This window comes from Copadichromis virginalis, linkage group LG22, assembly GCF_057382275.1.
Source record: "Copadichromis virginalis isolate Kocher_CV1m ecotype Utaka linkage group LG22, C_Virginalis_male_GT1.1, whole genome shotgun sequence".
NCBI classification, from domain to species: Eukaryota; Metazoa; Chordata; class Actinopteri; order Cichliformes; family Cichlidae; genus Copadichromis; species Copadichromis virginalis.
In genome coordinates, this window is record NC_140638.1 from 23,366,967 (window position 1) to 23,388,260 (window position 21,294).

At 41.1% G+C, this 21,294-nt stretch overlaps 1 protein-coding gene across 3 annotated transcripts in view; it reads left to right on the forward strand.

Annotated features, from left to right (window-relative positions):
- The window catches only part of col16a1 (collagen, type XVI, alpha 1), an 86,173-nt gene that overhangs the window by 39,904 nt on the left and 24,975 nt on the right, over nucleotides 1-21,294 (forward strand). For 2 of the 3 annotated variants that reach the window (XM_085445372.1, XM_085445374.1), the window contains exons 9-42: nucleotides 599-631; nucleotides 6,033-6,068; nucleotides 6,162-6,212; nucleotides 6,486-6,518; nucleotides 6,690-6,734; nucleotides 8,301-8,339; nucleotides 8,456-8,518; nucleotides 9,420-9,464; nucleotides 9,553-9,648; nucleotides 9,941-9,979; nucleotides 10,768-10,812; nucleotides 10,938-10,973; nucleotides 11,071-11,193; nucleotides 11,886-11,921; nucleotides 12,317-12,352; nucleotides 12,574-12,699; nucleotides 12,954-12,998; nucleotides 13,377-13,412; nucleotides 13,499-13,552; nucleotides 14,539-14,589; nucleotides 14,676-14,819; nucleotides 15,841-15,876; nucleotides 16,759-16,866; nucleotides 17,181-17,303; nucleotides 17,404-17,457; nucleotides 17,543-17,584; nucleotides 17,958-17,993; nucleotides 18,079-18,132; nucleotides 18,229-18,297; nucleotides 18,390-18,443; nucleotides 18,845-18,871; nucleotides 19,875-19,928; nucleotides 20,241-20,285; nucleotides 20,464-20,535. In XM_085445372.1, the coding sequence (XP_085301498.1) occupies nucleotides 599-631; nucleotides 6,033-6,068; nucleotides 6,162-6,212; nucleotides 6,486-6,518; nucleotides 6,690-6,734; nucleotides 8,301-8,339; nucleotides 8,456-8,518; nucleotides 9,420-9,464; nucleotides 9,553-9,648; nucleotides 9,941-9,979; nucleotides 10,768-10,812; nucleotides 10,938-10,973; nucleotides 11,071-11,193; nucleotides 11,886-11,921; nucleotides 12,317-12,352; nucleotides 12,574-12,699; nucleotides 12,954-12,998; nucleotides 13,377-13,412; nucleotides 13,499-13,552; nucleotides 14,539-14,589; nucleotides 14,676-14,819; nucleotides 15,841-15,876; nucleotides 16,759-16,866; nucleotides 17,181-17,303; nucleotides 17,404-17,457; nucleotides 17,543-17,584; nucleotides 17,958-17,993; nucleotides 18,079-18,132; nucleotides 18,229-18,297; nucleotides 18,390-18,443; nucleotides 18,845-18,871; nucleotides 19,875-19,928; nucleotides 20,241-20,285; nucleotides 20,464-20,535 (1,986 nt within the window). The remainder of the gene's footprint in view (nucleotides 1-598; nucleotides 632-6,032; nucleotides 6,069-6,161; nucleotides 6,213-6,485; nucleotides 6,519-6,689; nucleotides 6,735-8,300; nucleotides 8,340-8,455; nucleotides 8,519-9,419; nucleotides 9,465-9,552; nucleotides 9,649-9,940; nucleotides 9,980-10,767; nucleotides 10,813-10,937; nucleotides 10,974-11,070; nucleotides 11,194-11,885; nucleotides 11,922-12,316; nucleotides 12,353-12,573; nucleotides 12,700-12,953; nucleotides 12,999-13,376; nucleotides 13,413-13,498; nucleotides 13,553-14,538; nucleotides 14,590-14,675; nucleotides 14,820-15,840; nucleotides 15,877-16,758; nucleotides 16,867-17,180; nucleotides 17,304-17,403; nucleotides 17,458-17,542; nucleotides 17,585-17,957; nucleotides 17,994-18,078; nucleotides 18,133-18,228; nucleotides 18,298-18,389; nucleotides 18,444-18,844; nucleotides 18,872-19,874; nucleotides 19,929-20,240; nucleotides 20,286-20,463; nucleotides 20,536-21,294) is intronic. The other variant, XM_085445373.1, reaches the window with a different exon arrangement.

The following is a 21,294-nucleotide window of genomic DNA, read 5'->3' on the forward strand; positions in this document are numbered from 1 at the left end:
TCTTTACTTACCCCAGGGCTCCAGAGTTACAGCGTTTGGTTTCTCTCTCACTTTACTCATCTTCTTTCATCTCTTTTTCTTTTTCATGAAAACCAAAAATAAAGAATAAAGGATAATGACCCATGTGTGCAACCATGATGGCCCTTATTTCATCCTCCTTTGTTCTTCTTCTGATGCAACGAATTGTAATGGTAACATAAATTTACGGGGATGCGCCGGACAAGCAATAGGAAAACAGAAGCTTCTCTATGCCACTCCTAAAAAGAAAAAATGTCATGTGATGTAGAGCCCTGTGATTTTTTTGAGGGCATTTGGTTACTTATAGGAACAAAGCACAGGAATTAAAAGGAACTAGAAACATACCATAATAATAATGTAGATTAAACAAATTTGAGAAGGAAATCAGACTCTGGTAAGAGTGTTATCACACCAGCACCAAAATGCTAATCTGTTTGAGTCAATATGGCCGAATATTAGCTAATCAAGTCATTAAGGTGAAAATCATGGTGGTCATGGTCATGCTCAAATATGAGTCGAAGAAAACAAAAGTGCCTGACGTTTTCTTTCTTTGCTTTCTTTTCTTCTTTTCTGCCAACAGGAGATTTTTGCATCCAAGGATCTTGCAGAAAAAGTAAGTCTCGCATACACACAAAGCACATGTGGTTCTATGGTTTTACGGTACTGAATTTCTAACCACATTGCGCACTTGTTGCATAAGATGGTCGCCTCAACGGAAGAGAGCTCTGGGTTCAAAAAGTGAAGCTGACATGTTCTGCGTTTGTATTCTGGCGTTCTTTAGGAATTCATTAAAAGAAAAAAAATCAGGTTAGGGAGGAATCGCTAAGAACTTATTTGCAGCCTAGGATGTACCCTTCCTTTGACCCCAGTGCATTCTGCAATCTGAACCGGAAATATCAGCCATATGCATGGATAACAACTCTTTCGGCATTTATATGCTGTTGAAACAGAAACCCGAAAACAATATGCAGGCCATGTGTGTGTGTCTGTGTATACGTGTGTGCAGGCTGCGTATATGTGTGTTGTGCATGGGACTGTTTCCTCCTGCCTCCACACATTCTCACAGCTTGCTGACTGACTGAAGACTGATTTACACCTCATTATTCGCTGGGTCTCAGTTGGGAGTTGCTTCTGCCTATTAATTTTGTCATTCACCTACAATAGGCATGTTCTGTTCACAAATAGAATACAAAACTCCAGACGCTTCATTATGTTGCTCCGGTGTGTGCTTACTAATGCGGGCTGCCGCCTCCGCTGACTTCCTCAATGTAGGTTATTACCTGGGTTGGAACATGCAGCTTGCCCTGCCGCTGGGGGCACACACACACACACACACACACACACACACACACACACACACACACTTTCAAGGAAACAAAAGTGAGTTTTTCGTTTGTGCTACCAATGTAATTTGGTCAAATTATACAGGCAGCTGTTTTATTCAAAAGTAAAAAAATGGTTGTGCGACCCATAGGAATCTATTGATAATACGAGGAGATATTATGCATCGCTGATGCCAACAAATGCACCAAACAGGCATATGAATTAGTATGATTATTGTCATAAATGATGTGAATAAAGGGTTGATTTGACTTGTGCGTCACAATCCCAAAGCTCAGTTAGAAACTCGTTTTTGTCGCAATCTTGATGTCATTCTTTTTCATCTATTCTTTTATAGTTTGTTCGTCTTATACGAGTGCATTCTTGGGCATGTCAGTCAAAATGCTCAGCATCGCCAAGCTGCATGTTTTCATGAAAGATTCCTTTATGATAGGGGGTGTCAAACGTAAGGCTCAGGGGCCAGAATTGGCCTGGTGAAGACTCCAATCTGGCCCACTGGATGGTTTTGGAAACTGTGAAGGAGAACATAACTTTTAACATGTTTTACAGGTTTTCCTACAGACAAAGGCCTCTCCCATAGCCATTCATATTACACCACAGTAATTAAACTATAGATTTCTATACTTTTACACATTTATGTTTTATAATTTAAGCCCAATTAGTCATGCTGAGAGATTTCTTTTATTTTCTACAGCTGCATTTCTTTATCGTGTAGAAAAACTCTGACATACTGTTGAAATTGCTCTTCTTTTTCTTATATTAGGATTTTCCATTGATTTAAGGTATACTTTTATACATTTCTGTACATTGACAGAAAGGGGAGGTTTCACTGATCTGGTCCATATAAGATCAAAATGGGCTGTATGTGGCCCACGATATGAAATTAGTTTGAAATCCCTGCACTTTGAATAAAACCTTCTTGTTCCTGTTTTAAGATTTGTCAGTGAAAGTTTTAATGCACTACAATAATTCAGTGAATTGCATTAGAGGAGATTATGATTTTTTTTTATTTACACTTGTAGATTTGCATTAGTGTCCGCTGGCTTGAGACCTGGCAGATGGAGAGAAGGATTGCCAAAAAGTGTTACCAGAAGGCTCCCTGACAGAATGTTGGTGCCTGTGTTCTCAGATGTTTAAGCTCATAGATTATGATCTGTGCTGGTTAGCGTAATGAGTAGTGAGCGCCTTTGTTTTGGGATGGCGATGTCAAAAATAGAGTGTGCTTTGTGCGGGATATCGAAACCTTTGACTAAGGTATTAATCGAAATATTTTGACGGAAAGGCTCATACAGTCAGTTTCTTCAAAACACAAGTGTAGGAGGAAATATTCATAGGCAAGAGAAGACAAAACACCTGTGTAATGTACTTTTACTTGTAATACTTAACTCTACTGGAAATTCAACTTTCTGGCCTCACCCGAGGAAGTGCTGACCATATGTATCTGGCAGTCTCATAGTCTCTCAGATACCCGACAAAGGTCTAAGGGCCAAAACATTGTTCTTCCAGTAAAGTTTATATGCAAGTAACAGGACAGTGAGTGGGAGTTGTTTCTTTCCTTGCAATGATTATCCAGTTATCCAGAGCATTTTAGCTAGAAGACAAAGTTGGCCATAAGTTGGTGAAAATAGAGAAATCTTCAGCAGCTAAAAAATACTGAGCCAAGGGTTAGCAGAGCCCAACATCAAGAAAACAGAAACATGACTACAAAGTAATGCCAATGTTGCCCTGTGCAGTGTTTCCTAAACTCGACTTTGAAAAGTACTTGAAGATACACGAGACTCCTGCCATTTAAAAGTAATCCTTTATTTCATATCATTACGTGTTGCGAAAAGTAACTCATTAGAGTACAACCCCCAATACCTCAAAAGTTGGAATGGTGTGTGAAGTGTCAGTAAAAACTGAAAATAAGGATTTGAAAAATCTCATAAACACATCATTTATTCACAATAAAACACAGAAAACACATCAAATGTTTAAGCTGAGAAAATGTGCCGTTTCAAGAAAAAAATAAGGCCATTCTGAATTTGAGGACAGCTACTACTCAAAGAAGTTGGGGCGGGTCTATGTATCTTTAACAGTCCTGGGTCTTCTTTGCATTTTTGACACATTTTTTCAGTTGGTCAGAGGTGTTTACTTTGAATCTTTTACTACAAAGGTGTGTAAGAGATGCAGCTTAGCATCTTAGCATTGTCTTGCTGAAATATGTATGACATTCCCTGAAAAAGATATTTCCTGGTTGGGGGAATATGTTGCTCTAAAACCTGTATATTCCTTTCAGCATCAATGATGCCTTTCCAGATGTGCAAGCTGCCAACTGCTTAGCCAATTGCACAGTGCACCCTCCATACCATCAGAGATGCAGGTTTTTGAACTTAGGGCTGGTAACAAGCCAGATCCTCTTTAGTCCTGAGGCCTACTGGATGGGCATAGATGTCCATGTTTTCCAAAACCAATTTAAAATAGGGGTTTTTCTCAGCTTAAAACAGATTCCCACTTTGCCTTAGTCCATTTCAAATGATCTGTGGCCCAGAAAAGATGGCAGTGTTTCTGGGTGATGTTTACATATGGCTTCTTCTTCATATGTTAGAGCCTGAACCTGCATTTGTGGATGGCACAGTGAACTGTGTTCACAGACAAAATTGGGCCTGTTTGTAATACAGAGCCACCTGAGTACCCAAAGATCCTGACCATCTAATTTTGTTTTTCGGCCCTGTGCACAGATTTCTACAAATTCTCTGAATCTTTTGATGATATTAAGTAAGTACGTAAGTAAGTAAAGTTTATTTATATAGCACCTTTCAGAGACATATGTCACAAAGTGCTTTACAAGGTAAAAACATAATACAGTCATAAAATACATCATAAAAACCCTGGTCTAATTAAAAGCTTTTTGAAATAAAAATGTATTTAGCTGCTTTTTGAAGGTCTGAGTCCAAACCCCGTAGAAATAGGGGAAGTGCATTCCACAGTCTGGGTGCAACAGCTTGGAAAGATCGGTCCCCTCGGGTTTTAAAACGAGTGTGGGGGACCACTAAAAGGTTTTGGTTTGATGACCTCAGGTTACGAGTGGAGGTATGTGCACGAATCAGATCAGCAATGTAGGGGGGGGGGGGCTATATTACATACAATTTTATGCGGAGGAGCATTATTCTGAAATCATTCCACAATTTGCTGAAGCAGCTTTCTGCTATTGGTGAACCTCTGTGCATTTTACATGTGAGAAACTCTGCCAATTTCAGTTTCTCAGTTTAAACATGTGATATATTTTCTGTTCTGTTGTGACAAAATGAGGCTTCATGAGCTTTCCAAATCACTGCATCCTATTTAGTATTTACATTTCATATTTCACACTGCTAACACATTTAGCTTCTACATGGTATAGAGCCTAGTGTACATTCTCATTCTCATTACATAGTGAGCTGATAACAGTAGCTTTCCACCACATAACAAGCAACGGGCATGCTAATTTTCATTTAAGTTGCATTTTTAGCTAAAAGCTAGCCATTGCAGTTTGCCAACATGTTAGCTGACTGACTGACACAGGATTGGACCCATTCCACAAGCACACAGCTGCATGCCAAGTAGTTGGAGGGAGGCAGACACATTGCAGATGCGTCAGGGATTTTCTTTTTTTTCCCTCCCTCAACAAACAAAAGAAACATTTTAACAGTATTTGGTTGCTTATTTGCGAAACGAAGCTAAAAAAAAATCCAGCAACTTCAATTAGGGAAATTGCCTTTGCCATTAAAAAAGAAAGTATAGAAATGCCAATGCGGAGCATAGTATACATGCCAAAGCTTTGATTTCAAAGTTTTGGATTTGACAGCAAATCCAGCAAAGTGATGTGAATTAAAGCGATATTCAGTAGTACATTTTGCTCTTACACTTTTCTTTCCAACTTTGAGAAATGTGGAGAACAAACAACAAAAAGCAGGCTGCTGACGGTTTAAGTAGATGTATAAGAGGTCTTGACTAAGCCCACAGTCACAGAAGAGAGCTTGGAAAGAGTGACTCGTCACTGCAGCTGGTCTAGCCAGCCATTGATAGATTTGTAGCTGCTAAGAGTGAGCGAGTGAGTGCGTGAGGGTGGAAAAACAAAAAAGGGACGAAAAAAAAAGAGAGAAGTGGGAGAATTACACATTGTCTCTGTGCTGTTACAGCCCTCTTCACAGCACAGTCACAGCTTCAGCTTATATGCAAACCTTCTATTAATATGAAGGCAAGGCTCCCAGAAACACAGGACTGGGGATTTGGCTTTAATTACTCGCTTCTGCTAAAAATGCTTCAGTTATTTATAATGGTAATCCTTATTTTCCTATGCATGTGCCTGTGAGTGTGCACGCGAGTGTTTGTGCGCAGGCGTGTGTGTACCCTCCTGTGATGAGCAGCTGGTCTGCTCACTCCTGTGCTGAGGGAATCAGACATTCCTATTGATCTCCATCTCCCATGGGAGGTGTGTGTGTGTTTGTGTGTGTGTGTACACGTGTGTGTCCACCTCTGCTTCCCTTTGACTGCATACTGTAGAGCAGAATTCGATTTGTTTTTGTGCAACAGTGCCACTGCCAGGGGACAAATTGAACTGCAACGTTCATGTCTTATTCAGGCACACAGCAGGTCCTTCAGTGGATGTTAAACTCATATAATAATAAATCTCTGTTTCTCTGTGTCTGTAGTGTGGGGGGTGTTTACTCCTGAATAGGGAAGAAAATGTAAGGATCTCTGATCTTTACTTTCTCTTTCTTTCTATTTAAAGTGGTATAAAATCAGGCTGGTGGGTAACTGAGCGTTTTTGTGTTTTGCAGGTTGTAAACTTCGGCGGGGTTGCTGGGGTGAAAGGTGAAAAAGGGGACCGGGTGAGTATGAAGGATTACAACAAAGAATACTGACATTCATTTTGGGGGAGGGGGCGTAGTAAGACTAATATCAGAGGTATGAGCAATACGATCGCTTGTGCCTGGACATGTCTGCTTCGGCGCTTTGATATTGCTGTAGTCCAATACGATGTAGGCTGTTGACCAATTACCATCTAGGTGGTACGCATTGTTCGGTGCTCACTGATTCTATTCATCACCCACATCATTGTTCATTGCCATCATTGTTCTTTCTCTACCTCTCTCTATTTTCAGGGTGATGACTGTTCTGGCTCCCATTCAGGTCCAGTAAGTTACTTTTCCATTGTGTGTCACACTCACCCCACGCCACGCTTTGTGGAAAGGCATTGTTTTTTGGGTTGGTCCTTTTAGTTATTTGGCATGCAGTGCAGTGAGCCTGAAATTTTGGCCAATAGTGGTCTGTGATTATACATGCCAACCAAGTGTCTCTAACCTCAGTGCACAGAAGGACCCAAGGGGCAGAAGGGAGAGAAAGGCGAGTCGGTGAGTGCCAATACTGCCAAGGTTACAGCAGCACCTTCCACTGCCCTGCTAACCCCCTAGCTGTTTAGTTTGAGCTTTATTTGAAACCTCATTTTCCAGCATCCTTTTCCCAGTATTAATTATGCAGTGGGAATGATGGTGTGCTTTGTATGTTTATTTACTTGGTGAGTGACTCACCGAATTTGCATGAAAGTATATATGCAGGGCTTGGTTTCTCAAAGGATAGATTTGACTGGTTTAAAGAGTTAGATCAGCTTTAAATTTTATCCTCGATTGCTCTGAAGCAGGTCAGACCCATCAATCCATTTTCTACCGCTTAGTTGGCTTTGTGTCAAGGGGGCAGTATTTTAATCAGAATCGCCCAGACCTCCCTTCTCCACGGCCACTGCCTCCACCTCTCATAGAGATATAGAAAGGCATTACCAAGCCAGCTGAAAGACATAATCTCTCCATCTTGTCCCAGGTCTGCCCTGGGGTTTCCTCCTGGGTGGTCATGCCTGAAATCCAGGCGGCATCCTGGCCAGATGCCTGAACCACCTGGACCGGTTCCTTTCAATGCAGAGGAGAAGTGGCTCTATTTTGAGCAGCCCCCCAGGATGACTGAGTTCCTCACCCCTCCTCCGAGGTTGAGGCCAGGAACCCCCGTAGGAAACTAATTTCTGACATTTGTCTCTCACTCTTGACATTTGTGGGCTCACTCTTTCGGTCACTAGCTGCAATTCGTGGCCACATGTGAATGAAGAAAGTTAGAGCGTTGCACAAACATAAAGACTGACTTGACCGCCTACCTTTAGGCTAGCAAACCTTAAGACTCAGACTATCAGCAGCACCCAACAGGGCAGAAGAGAATAAAATAAAACCGGGTGTATTTCAGGTTTAAGAAACATAAACACTAGTAACCCTACTTTTACATTTATTCACACATATGTTGCCAGTGCCTTCTCTGTAAATCACATCATGAATTCACGAGATTAGGCAGGAAGTAGACTGTTTCATTCTGATCTGATGTCACATTTTCCACTGATTATCTCTCAAAAAGCACAATTTTTTTTTCTTCTTAGTTCCATCTGTGTTACTTGGTTGGGTGTGATCACTCAGTCAGGACTTTATTTTTTTATGTTGTTGTTGAGAAGTCTTAATTGATCCAATATTTATTACAACACATTCCTGCTTAAGATAGTCAAGGTCTAACGTGTTTTGTGCAGCAGATGAAGAATTTGAATTAGTTTGATCTAATCCATCCACAAAATCCATCTTTGCTTTGTGAAACCAACCCCGGGGTCTCTGTTTCTATATTAAATTTAGATTCTCAGCAATGAGTTGCGTCTGATTAATATGCAGCATGTAAAGCCATTCGGACTGCTGCTCTATAATGTGCTCCTGTTTCTCAAGTTGTTTGTTTGTGTGTGTCCAAATGGGGCATATGGCCCCTGCTGGTAGCCCTTACCGGTTGCCAACTGGTCACTGTGTTGTTTTGCTATGCTCCAGTGGTGTGTGTGGCTGTTTAGAGTTTCTTTAGAGCCAGGTCATTGATCTGGGCCTTGTCTCCATTCACTCTCTCCACAGGCGACCCCTGCCAACTGGGGCGAAGCAGCTGGGTACAAGGTGAAGAGCTTAAGAAACTTTTGGTGATGAATAATAAAGATATGACTTTTTAATGATCATCTAATTAAAGTCTAACCTCTTGCTTTTTCATTCCTCACCCCCCTCTGATTCTCCAGGGAGACAAAGGTCAGAAGGGTGAGAGGGGTCCACAGGGTCTGACAGGCACCCCAGGAAAGGATGTAGGTGTTTTTGTGTTTGTTGGTTTTACTTCTTTTTGCTTTCAAATTAGAGCGTTAGATTCAACCAAAGTACCTTTCAGGCTTGAAATTTAGAGTTTAGCTTTCAATCTACATTTCAATAGCACAAACATGAGTGCACACTCACAAACATACTAATTCATTCACGCACATCCACTTATGCAGCCACTTTTATCAAGCTGGAGCGGATATTCAGTAAACTCATACGGTATTACTATTTAAGCTCAGGCGCCCCTTGATATTTATTCCCCCCTCCTCTCTCTCTCCCATTGCGTTAAGTCGGCCTGTTAATGCCTGTTAGATTAGGCTAGAGCAACAAAGCTTGCACAATCAATGCTGCCTCATTGACTGTGCTGTTCGTCTCTCACACAGGCGGGCGTCTATTCAGGAAGACTTAAACCTTTTAATCTTCCCTGTTCAGTGCAGTGATCCTGTAGACGCATGAAAAGTTTTGAGGAACAAATTACGACATGTGTGTGCTCTGAGATATTCCCCTGGTTTCAGCGTCAGGCGCGCACTCACACTCACGTTCACCGGGCTAAGTGCTTGTTGTGGCCAGATGGATTTGGTGGAGGATAGATTTTCTTAAGTCTCCCATCCATCTGACATTGTGAATATGAATGTGCTGTTGATGTGACTTGAATCAGACAAGGAGAAAATATTACGTATGCACCACTGAAGACGATACATCTTACAGTCTCTACATTTCTCCCGTTTTTTTCTTATTTCTCAGACGAGGAACATCAGACAAATGGGGGAAAACAAGTGTCTTTAACAATTTATGAAGATATTTTGCAGATAAATTTCAACACAGTTTGTTTGATTATTTGGAGTTGGCACTGATGATGGCAATTCTCCTTTTTTGTCTGTCACCTTTTCCCAGGGTCGAGCGGGATCGGTCTGTGTGGTCGGCCCCAAGGGACAGAAGGTCTGTCTGCATCACGTCTACAATTAACCTGTCACATTCTTGCAGTCCAGTTTGCATTTAATAGATATGTTTTGAAATTGTTTCCCAGGGTGTCCCTGGTATGGTAGGTCCGGAAGGATTGGCAGGAGAGCCGGGAAGGCCGGGACTTCCAGGCCTACCAGGGGTCGGAAAACCAGGTCCTCCAGTGAGTGCACTTTTTAATTAAAGAACTGGTCACAGAAAGCAGAAGAATGATATACACAATTACTGGACAATGTCCTTGCACTGATTATCTTAATGTCCTTATCCTCATTTTAGAAATGGCTTCTATTTGACCAAAGTGTGTGTTTCTTTGTGGGGGGGTTAGCCACAGCTCTCAAAAATACATGGCAGGATGTGGCAGAATGCTTTCTTTTGATCAGATTGCTCCTGATTAAAGTCTAAAAGCATCTTAGGATGGCATTTTAAAAGATTCATTTCCTTTTTTTCCTTCCCAGGGCCCTCCTGGTGAACCCAGCGGTGCAAAAGGAGAAAAGGTAAACTTACATTTTGACTTATGATTGTTATAATAATGCTCTTAGGCATATTATAATAAAGATGTCCTTTTTGCTTTAATATATGAAGCATTCAAGGCCATGGCACTCGAGTGCCTTTGTATCTCGGAAGGTACCACTGCAGCTACTATTACCATTAGCATTAGCATTCACTAACTTGAAAAAGATATGTGCATATATTTGTTAAGAAGATACTTGTTAAGAAGGGAGGAGGATTGTTAGTAAGGAGTTTGAAAAGCTGAGAGTAACTTAAAGTTGTTGAAAAAACTAAACAAATAAGTACTAGTTAGCTAACTAAATAGTTCAAATAGTTAGCTAAAAGTAAGGTATAAATGTTTAACTAAAAAGAACAAATATCAAAAATGTGTGACATATCTACCTAATTAATAAATGAACAGTTGAAACAGTTGAAAGTTAATATACAGATAGTTGAAATGGCGACTTTTTAAGCAAGCGATATAAAAGTTTGCTTAAATTAATGGACAAACAACTGAAATGGTTGAAACCATGATACCTGACTAAGTATCATGGCGTTAAATAGGCTAGTTAGCAGAAAAGTAATTGAAAATGCAATGTTTTTTGCAACGTAATAATGTAAATGCAGTGGTTTTGAGGATACTCAAGGTCCTGTCCCAGTGTAAATGCTTATTGCAAATCCTGCTTGCAAGTTGTTAGTTGATTGTTTGCACATCAAGAACCAGCAAAGGCAAAAAGAAATGTCTTATTACTAAAAAAAAAAGCTTTCTGTAAAACAGCTGTTGTATTTACAGGGCGATAAAGGAACTTCTGGAGAAGATGGATTCCCTGGAGAACCAGTGAGAGACTTTTTTAAACATCGATTAGTATTCTGTAATGTATGGATGGGCTTCCAGGTTATGGACATGATTTGAACTTTGATCCGATATGTCAGTGTTTGAATGAGATTGTGCTGTTTTCAAAGGGTCCAAGAGGACCACCTGGATATAAAGGAGAGAAGGTATATCTTGTAAACACTATATTTAATCTCTATATGCATTTTGTCTGAGTTCTCTCTCATCATCACATTGTACGTCTAACTTGCGTTAAATCTTCAGGGTGACCCATGCGAAGTGTGTCCAGTGCTGCCTGCAGACATAGGCAACAAAGTGGCTTTGCAAGGGAAACCTGGCCCTAAAGGAGAGCCCGGATTACCAGGGATAGGAGAGAGAGGACCATCTGTAAGTAGCGCGCTTGACCGGAATGTCATCTGCGCCTGACCGGAATGTTAAGTTTGCCATTTTTTTACGATCTTGCTACATTTCTTTATTATGGAGTTGTAGACACGGTCAGAGTTGTAGCTGACAATTGAACCTTGAGCACACTTTTTTTTTTTTTTTGATAACGCATATTTTTTTATTTTTCTTATCATTCAGAGGGAAAGTGTGGCATTTATGTCTACCTTGGGCTTTTATTTGCCCTTGTAATTCTCACAGTATTACAGCAGCTCAAGGGGAGAAGGCGTGATATGCTGTCAAAAGTTTATCCTCCAAGGCAAAGGGCTTTTTCTTAATGTAATCTTAACTCGTCTCTCTGTTTCTCTAGTGAGTCAGGACTCGGCACCCTGTGCATTGTGTTTCTCTTTCTGTTCATTCCGCATCTTCCCACTTACCCCAGCAGGTGAAATAGAGAATGATTTGTGGTGGGGGAAAAAAGAATATAAATCTCAAGCCTTATGAGATTCACTGTGCAACGATTTCCAATAGTGCCAGTATCCATCTGTCATACCTGGTTAGGGCAGAAGGAGAACGAGGTAGAGCAGCAGAGAGGGAGAGGGGAGATATGACCTTACTCTCACAAAGTTGAACTAACATTCTTGCTTCTAGATAATTCCTGTTCTTCCCACCTCTTCCCTTTTCTCTGTATTTAACAGGGTCTTCGAGGTGCAGATGGCAAGGAAGGACGGAAGGTATTGAGCCCCCCCCCCCCCAATGCATTTACAGCTTATGGTTCATTCATATTCTGTGGAAGCGTGGCCTATTCATCTGCATTCCTACACATTCAGATATGCTAACATCAGCACTGTAGACGACTCCCTCCTAAAGCAGAAGCAAGCCAACCAGCAGTACAGACGAAAGTCAGCGCGCACACACTTTCAACACTCCTTCACATGGCTATCTAAGTGGGTCGATTCCCAATGCATGTATGTGCAGGACTGACATACTCCCATATCTGCCTAATTGTTATAGCCAGAATGCTTCCAATGCCATGCTGAGACATGACATGACAAAGCAAGCCTGCTTGTCAGGATGCGCTCGGTCTAATATGCCTTCTTGACTGTTGTCTTTTTGTATGTTTTGGCAGGGAGAACCAGGATCTGATGGTACCAAAGGTGAAAAGGTCAGCTCTGTGTCTTTTTTATGTTTGAGGCTAAACAGTTACCTGTTTCCACAAGTCTTGCAGCACCAGAATGTTTCTAACCTTATTAATGTGATTTCTTTTTTTCCATGACTGGCAACTTGTTTGACCGGGTCAAAGAACCAAATGAGTCTGTTCTGATTATTCGTTCAAGGCAGTCTGTGACCCACTCTGAACTTCCCTGCTCCGTCTGTGTGTTTTAGGGAGAGTCGTGTTCTGTGTGCCCCACTCTCGGAGAGTTTTCTAACTCTGTCCCCGGTGTCATGACCCAAACCCAACAGCAAAAAGGCGAGAAGGGAGAAGCTGGAATTGGGCAGAAAGGAGAGAGGGTAAGCTTGTTTACGAGGGATTAATGTGATTCTGGTGATCAATAGGAAGCAAATTGCACACAAAGTTAAAAACAACAACCAAAAAAAGACTTTGGACCTACTAAGGGGAAGCAGTGATATTTAAACTGAGTGGATAATTGGGTTGTTTGACTATACTCCTATTGGTGATTTTGTTACTATATTTGCTCGCATGTGTGTGCATTGATAAGTACCTTAATTAAAATGATATATTGTCCACTTTTTCTCCTACACAGGGGCAGCCGGGAGATGTAGGGCCGGCTGGTCTTAGAGGAGAGCAGGTAAGTCGCACAAAAAGAAACATGAACAGTGTAGGTGACCTCAATAGCAGACAAGGCTTACATAAAGGGAACTCACTCAGTAGGTTTCTGAGTGAAGCTCTTAATAGACTTCATGAGGAAGATAATCACAGCAGTGCACTAATTTTAGTGCCCCAGACTATTTGCTATTGGGATTTTCCCCAGTGGGAAACTTATTAGTGAAGAGCTTAGGTAGTCAAAAGCCAATTTTTTATTTCTTATTTATTTTTTATTTTTTTAGATGGCTGCCTGTAGGGTCTGTACTATCAAATGTGAATTACCAATTGAAAAGACCCATCCATTTTTATTAATTCTTAAAATTTAGATTGTGATTTTTTTTTTTCTTCCACTCCACTGCAGGGTAATCCAGGCAGCAGAGGAGCTGATGGAAAGACCGTAAGTTCAGATTCAGTTCTTTTTAAACATCATTTTTTGGATGACATCCCGATTTACTGAAATCATAAAATGTGCCCACGAGACAGGGAAAACCTGGATCAAGGGGACCAAGTGGCAAGGATGGACAGAAAGGTGAAAAGGTAGGAAAATATGTCAAAAGGTTTTGGATCCCTTTTGATGGCCAAGATTTAAAAACCAGACTTATCTTTTTATTCAATATAATCCAAAGTGAGTGACTGAGCCCATTAACCCATCAGGAAAGTGTTTACAGAGGTTAATACAGAAAGTATAGACTCTTCTGCATTGGCTTAATCTTTCCACCTCAGAAGATTAGAAGATTAATGTTTTCTCCTGTCTATGTGTACCACTTTGGTGCTTTTCCTAGCTCTCTTAAGTAACACCTTGGTACTCTTTTTAGTTTGTTGAATTAACACGTTTGCACCCTTTCTATCTCGTCACATTAACACGTTTGTACTTTCTCAAGCTCACCAAAGTAACACCCTGGTACTCTTTTTGGCTCACTAACACAACATTATCACACTTTTCATCTTGCTAAATTAAAACCCCAGTACCCCTGCTAGCATGCTAAAATAGCACATGAAATTGACATGAAAACTGTAGCTCTAGTGGTGATAATAACTGCCAAGAATATGAAAATATATACTAAATATAAATATGTACTTCCCACAATCTAATGAGCGAGAACTGTGCCCTAACCTGTGAATGTTTAGCATGAGTTAAATGTAATACATCACAGCTGCAGAAGTTAGCGATTTAGATTAAAAGTAGCATTAGCATATAAACTCCCAATGTTTCCTGGCACAAGATAAGAGTATGGAATCTTCATTCTCTATGTTCACCATCCAAGTTTGTTAATGTCAGCATGCATGCTATTAAAAGAAGAACGACACTATATTCCATGTCTCCTACTGAGACAAAAAACCTTTCAAGTCTACCTTCCAAGCTTTGTATCTCATAAAAAATATCTCAAGTTCTACTTTAACAAGTGGTATTGTTTTCAGCTAGAGGTTCTTCACTCCGAAATCCTCTCCATTTCTTACTACTGAGTGTTTTATATGTTATGTTATTCCAAGGTTTTTTAATTTTTACGTTTATACATTCTAAGGGAGAACAAGGGCAGCCTGGTGTTAGTTCTCCGGGCCAAAAGGGTGAGAAGGTAAGTGCGGATGTATTTGTTGGTTTTGTATCCTTTAATATTTTTATTATGCAAACTCATCTTGTTGACTCCCTTGCTTTCCCTAGGGCGAGTGTGGTGTGTGTGAATCATCAGAGGTTGGCCGGATACCTGCTAATATCAAAATGCCAGTGGGAGCAAAAGGCAGTCAAGGTGAACCAGGCCCTCAGGGGCCACCAGGACCTCCAGGTCTTGGGGCTGAAGGCAAACAGGTGCGTATCCATCACACTGATTCGAAGCATCTTTTTGGAATCCAAAAACAGCTTCACCTTAGATTATTCTAATATGTTCATGTATGGTTGTCTTCTTTTCAGTTAGGAAAAAATTACAGAAATGGTGCAGCGTATTTTACTGTATTGCTGCTAAAATAACTGTATCTCAAAGAAACATGTAGATGGAAGTGCTAATGACAGGGTAGCACCTTTTAAGACCTTCTTGGCTTTGCTTGTAGAGAGCACAACGGTATGAAAGAAGGAATAAAATATTTATTTATATAGTGGCAAATCACAACAGCAGTTGCTTCAGGGTGCTTTATATTTTTAAGGTAAAGCCCCGACAGAGAAAACCCAACAATCAGATGACCCCCTTATGAGCAAGAACTTGGCGACAGTGGGACAGAAAAACTCCCTTTTAACAGAACGAAACCTCTATAAATCCTTAAAAAGAAACAATGCCACTTGGCTAAATTAGCATGTAACAGTGACATAGCTTGCAACCAAACCCAAGAACAAACAAAAATGGAAACAGCACTGCACACACCATTACTTCCATAAGTGATCTTCATCAGAATTAGTAACTCAAATCGCATTATGCAAATTCCAAAAAACCAATGCAGCTTCTTTCCGATCCTTGCAGAGTAAAAAGGATTAAGCATTATCTTGATGAGTGAGACTTTTAAGGTACTGAAAGATTGTGCCTCAAGGGTGCATCAACCCATAATACTTATTGTACAAATCGGCTATACAGCAAATCTCCTCTTACCACAGAAGTGCTACTAAGTATATTAAATCTCTTTTGGCTTGTGTCATCCCCCCAATTACATGCTGTTTGCTTCTGTGGTTAGCTCTGTGTCAACAGTTTTTATTTTATCTGAATGGATAGAGGCTCCCACAGTATTTGCAGATGACTGCACATGTGTTTTGAAAGTGCACGTGCATGTTTGTGTTTCTACCTGTGTGCATGCATTTTTTTTTACATTTTTACATCCTCTTTTTTTTTTTTTTTACTTTACAGGGCCCATCAGGGCTGCCTGGTGCCAAAGGAGAAAAGGTAAATTACTCAGTAATGTCTCCTATGGTTTGACCTAGTAAGTTAAGAAATTAAACCCCACATATGAAATCTACAACCATTCTGTGACATTTACCCAGTGCCCACATAACCAAAGCAGTATGCTGACAAAATGAGACTATTTGGAGTCTTTGGTGGCCTTTAGAGGCAGCCAGGCGTTCTCACATAAGCACAGGCCGAGGATGTCTGGAGGAATCCCACGCCGCGTATTAAATATTGTGCTTATTTTAGATCACAGAATCCATGTGCTGGAACATTCGCATCACTTTACCTATAAAACCGAGAAATAAATCTCCCAATAACAGAGCCAAGCTGCCTTAAATTACCTTGAAAGTCATCCACAGGAATCACTCTGCTTCAACTTCAAAGTGAAGGAAGATAGTTACTGGAATACTGAGATTGATTTTTTTTTCCCACATAAACATAGATCAGACAAAAATACTGGCCTGGTTGATGTTGGGGAGGGAATTCTTAGCTACCCTGTGGAGCTGCCTTGTAAATACTCAAAGGTTTCCAATTAGTGTAAAACTGCATTGTGGGTATTGGTGGCATCCACCATACGTGTACATTTTCTTTCTCATAAGATCGCAAAACCTTTTTAATTAATATCATGCATTATTCACGTCTGTGTTTGCTCACTAGAAATCTTCTTCTCCACTACCTTTGATGATACAATTCATGCTGCAGCCAGCTGTCAATAAGTATCATAGCATGAAACCATCAGAAAGGTTGCATCACTCACAGTCTTTTAGTTGTTCTTGGTGGAAAAAAAAAAGAAGCCTGCCTAGAATTCATTTTGAGCATTGTGCACACTAAATACAGGTCACTGCCTCTCCTTTTAACAATGAATTTCAATTTAACCAGGGTGAGCAAGGAGATCGAGGAGAGAATGGATTAGATGGAGCTACTGGAGCCCCAGGACTGCCTGGAGACCATGGTCGGGATGGCCAACGGGGCTTGAAGGGAGAAAAGGTAGTTTAGCATTCCTGGACCTTTACCTTCCATCCTCTGATGCCAGTGCCAGTATAAAATGTGTCAGTCGTGTCTCTGTACCTTAGAGATCTAATTTGTTTTTTTAAATGGACTTAGATTTGTCTCTCCATCCATTGAGAGCATCTATTGCATCTATTACATATTAGGAAATAGGAGTTAGAATTGATGCTGATTAGCTAAATGGAGACACAGAAGTTGGAATGAAGTTTGATTCGTCCTGAGCTACTTGGATTGTGATTTTGGATTTGCTGATTTGCTTTTATTTTATTATTTTATTTGTTTATTTTTTACAGGGGGATGTGTGTACCAGCTGCCCTTCTGCTGGTGCTGTTGTGGGTGACGGTGTAGCTGTGCCAGGCCCCAAAGGAGAGAAAGGAGACCCCGGCCCCCCAGGAGAAGGAAAGTCTGGCAAAAATGTAAAGGCACTTGTTTATAAGTGGATATACTTTAAGTTCTGTGCTGTGAGAATTGCACATGATGAGCTTGGTTTTTTTTGGGGGTTTTTTGTCATTTCAGGGAAAGCCAGGTTTGCCTGGTGTGCAGGGCCCCGTCGGTCCCAAAGGAATCAAGGTGTGAATTCCCATTTATTATATTATCATGTTTATAAATAAATATGGATGACTGATTCACTGTCAATGTATTTTGTCGTCTATAGGGAGAAGTCGGAGTCCCAGGAATTGGCCTTCCAGGACCACAAGTAAGGCTGACGTCTCCTGAGGGAAAAAAAAAAGAAACCATCTGGATCAAGTTTGATGTTGACATTTGAAACAGCTGTTAGACACAACACTCACGCAGCTCCTAGGTGGATGCTGTTTTAATCTCACTGCACCAAATTCCCCCATGACATCAGTGATTAGAGTTTTACGGTCTCGCAGGTCTGACAGTGGAGTTGTAAATAACCACCATAAAGTAATTTGGGAGTTTCTTCTCTCTCAAATCCTTTGACCTCTCGCGGAATAACAGCTCATTGATTTGTCAGTCTTTGTCCATATCTTTGCTCTTTTCTCCCCAGACTTCGTTAACCTTCAGATTCTTTTTTTTTGTTGTTGTTGTTTGTGTTTCCATCATAGGGTGAAGAGGGACCAAGAGGACTCCCAGGACTTGTAGTAGGCTTCTCCTATTTTTAAAGTGCTTTGTTATTTCTTTACACTGCATACGTAGACTTTAGTCTAATCTCTGCTTTTTGTACAGGGACCTGCTGGTGCCAGAGGATCACCTGGGCCTGCTGGCCCTGCAGGGGAGAAGGTAGCAGAAAAAACAAGTGACTTAAACTCTAAATTGCCTTTGTACAGTTACATGAACCCTCTTTAAACTTATGTGTTGGGTTTTTACTGTTCGCAGGGCTTCAAAGGTGACTCTGGGCTTCCTGGACCACCTGGTCCCCTGGGCGTTGGAGTAACAGGCCCCCCGGTATGACGTAAATATGTCTTTCTGCCTCTCCATATGATGTAATGCTTATATGTTTTCAAACACCCTCTCCTATTTCCTTTTTTGACCCACAGGGTAGAGATGGAGCCCGCGGCTCCACGGGACTGCCGGGAGCTGATGGAAGACCTGTGAGTTGTTCATTTAAAGTCTGTTTCAATCACATGTTTTTCACATGTTTTTGTTACTTATGAATCTGCAATTCAGAGAGTTGTCAGAGAAATTCAAGTGGCAAACTCGAGTTGTCGCCCGTGCGTTAGCGTCTTTTCAGACTTTTAATTTTCTTTGAGCTTCTTTGGGAATTGTCCTTGATTTAGGCATCATTTGTAACCAAGGATGTCTGCCTCGATCCATAACAGAGGCGATGTCTGCTCCCATCTCATCCTCCGTCCCCTGATCTGCTCTCAGCTCACTGCCCCGTGAGCTTTCTTCTGAAACAACAAAGCAAGAGTAACTAAGTGTTTGTCTTTGTGTGTGCGTGTGTGTGTGTGTCTGTTCGTGTGTGTGTTTGCTCTGTCTCCTACTCTTGCAGGGGCTTGATGGAGCTAAAGGGGACAAGGTAAGTCTACCGTTTTGCTTGGATGAAGGAAACTGGAGGGGTTTTAATATAAAGAGGGTGGAACAGATGGTAATCACAAGAGATGGCTCAACACCCCACTACCACACCAGCCTTGCCCAATCCCTTGTCTCACACACACACACACACGCATACACACACACACACACATGTACGTGCACGCACCGGCCTCAGGGCACATATAGAGTAGCAGTGGAGGTGACAAGTGTACTGTTGCTGGCAGACAAGAGGAGTTTTGGGGGCCTTAAGAGAGAGCGTGTGCGAGACTATTAATTACTGAATTCATCAGAGCCACTGGTCCAGACTGTCACCGAGCGGGTGGGAGAGATGAAGACGTGGCAGAGGCAGAGTTTAAGGGTCGGGAGGGGTATACGATGTGGGGGCAGAGTTGTTTGTGAGGGCTGAGGTGAAAAGAAGAATAAAGTTAAGAAAGAATAAGAAGTTGGAAAAAAAAATCCGAAAACAGAAAAAATGTGCAAGTGGTAACTTAGCCTTTATTCTGTGGATTTATTAAGACTCTGTGGCTCATGCATACTCTGAAAAAAATGATTTTGGTTGGACTATAGTGAGAACAGATGCATATGAAGAGATATTATGTGGTTTCCTCTTATGTTAGCTGTATTTGTGTAATTGTACAATTGCATGTTCATTGTATATATGCAAAAGTTAAAGCTTTTTGGGCAGTTTTGTGTATTGCTGCACTTCATATTCCTGACACAGTATGAATAATAAAAAAAAAAACAGCAACTTTAAATCCCTGCCAGTTACAAGTGTCTTTGTAACACATCAAGATTTAACAAAACGGAACAAAAGTGCCACGAAAGCTGAAAGAGTTCTGGCTTTCTTCCTGTAACAAGAGCAGTTTTAATCTTGAATGAGGGCTCGTTTTTGCAGCCTGTGCTTAAAATCGTGCCCAGTTTCACTTTACTGTTTGATTCTTTTTTTAAAGATCTGCTTTTTGGGGTCTTTTTTATGTATATTTCAGGGTGAACCTGGAGAGTGCGGCTGCCTAATGCCGCACACGGGCGTAGGCGGACCTGTAAGTACACCCATGCTGGAATCGCTACACGTGGACAGGCAAATTCATCTAAAGTAGAGAGAGCATTGCTGCTCAGTGTATGTTTTAAGAGCACAGGTCGGATGATTTGGTGCGAGTCCAAAGGTAACATGTTGAGAAAAAAGAAACTGCTGAGTTTTTTTTTTAAATTTATTTTTCTCTCTCTTTTTTTGCTCTTCCACAGTTTTCTGTAGTTTGACATTTGTTGTGTAATTCTTAACATCACACTGTGTGCTTTCTGTATATCCTGCGAGCAAAGGTGCATCTCTGATTTTGACTATTCTTGCCTTGCAGGGAGCTCCAGGAACTCCAATAAACACGTGGCAGCCCGGGCCTCAGGTCTGATCTGTCAGCCGAGCCGTCCTGTATGACAGCTTAGGCTTTGTGTGAACGCTGTGTGTCTGTTGTTACCTTGCAAACTTTGTTTGGAAAATCGCAGCGCTCGTCTCCTTTTTTGGGGGGTTTCCCTGTCAGACTATAATGTAATAATTTGTGGTCCTCCCTTCATATGTTGCAGGGTCCCCCAGGACCTCCTGGCCCACCTGGACCCCCTGGGCCTCAGGGAGTTATTGGAAGCCAAGGACCTCAGGTATAAGCGAGAGTGCAAGTAGGATGGTCAGGGGGGAGGGGTTATGTCTTTGCTTCAATTCAGAAGCTGCTTCATTATGCTGAATTGAAAAAAAGAAGCTACTTATGTAGGCTTTGAGCTTGGGCAATTTGGGTTCATAAATAAGGCTTTAACGTGCTTTGCATTTTCATGGGTGAATTAAATCCATATTATGCATGTAGGAAATGAACTGTCATTATATAAAGTATGTGTGCAGTAGCTTGGACACAAGCAGGTTAAGGATCAAATCAAGTTTAAACTTCAAAAACGCACTAACCCATCTGGTGCTTCGAGCTTTAACCCATGTGGGAAGCAACTGAGCAAGCTTTCTGAATGTCAGTCAAGACATGAACAGTTATTTGAAGGTCTGGCTTTAAATACACCAAATGATGCAAAGCTTACTCAAAGTATGAATTTGGCTCATTTGAGAAGTTTTTTCTTTTTTTTTCATTTAAACAGACCTTCAAATAAAGTGATGCTCTGATCTGTGCTGCAAGAGTCAAAGGCGTAAGAAACTTTAGAAGTGACTGGGTTGGAGATATCATGTCTTTGAAAAGAGTGCATTTGTTTTTTGTTTTTTTAAATTCAGTAGTGTTCCGAGATTTTTTTTTCCAAGTTTCATAAGACATGGCCGGAGAGGGAAGAGGTTTCGTCATTTTGGCACTGCCCCTTTGACTCTGCCTTTACCATTGGTGCCGATGGGAGTGGCTAGCCCTCGATTGGCAACAAACTAGTTCAACC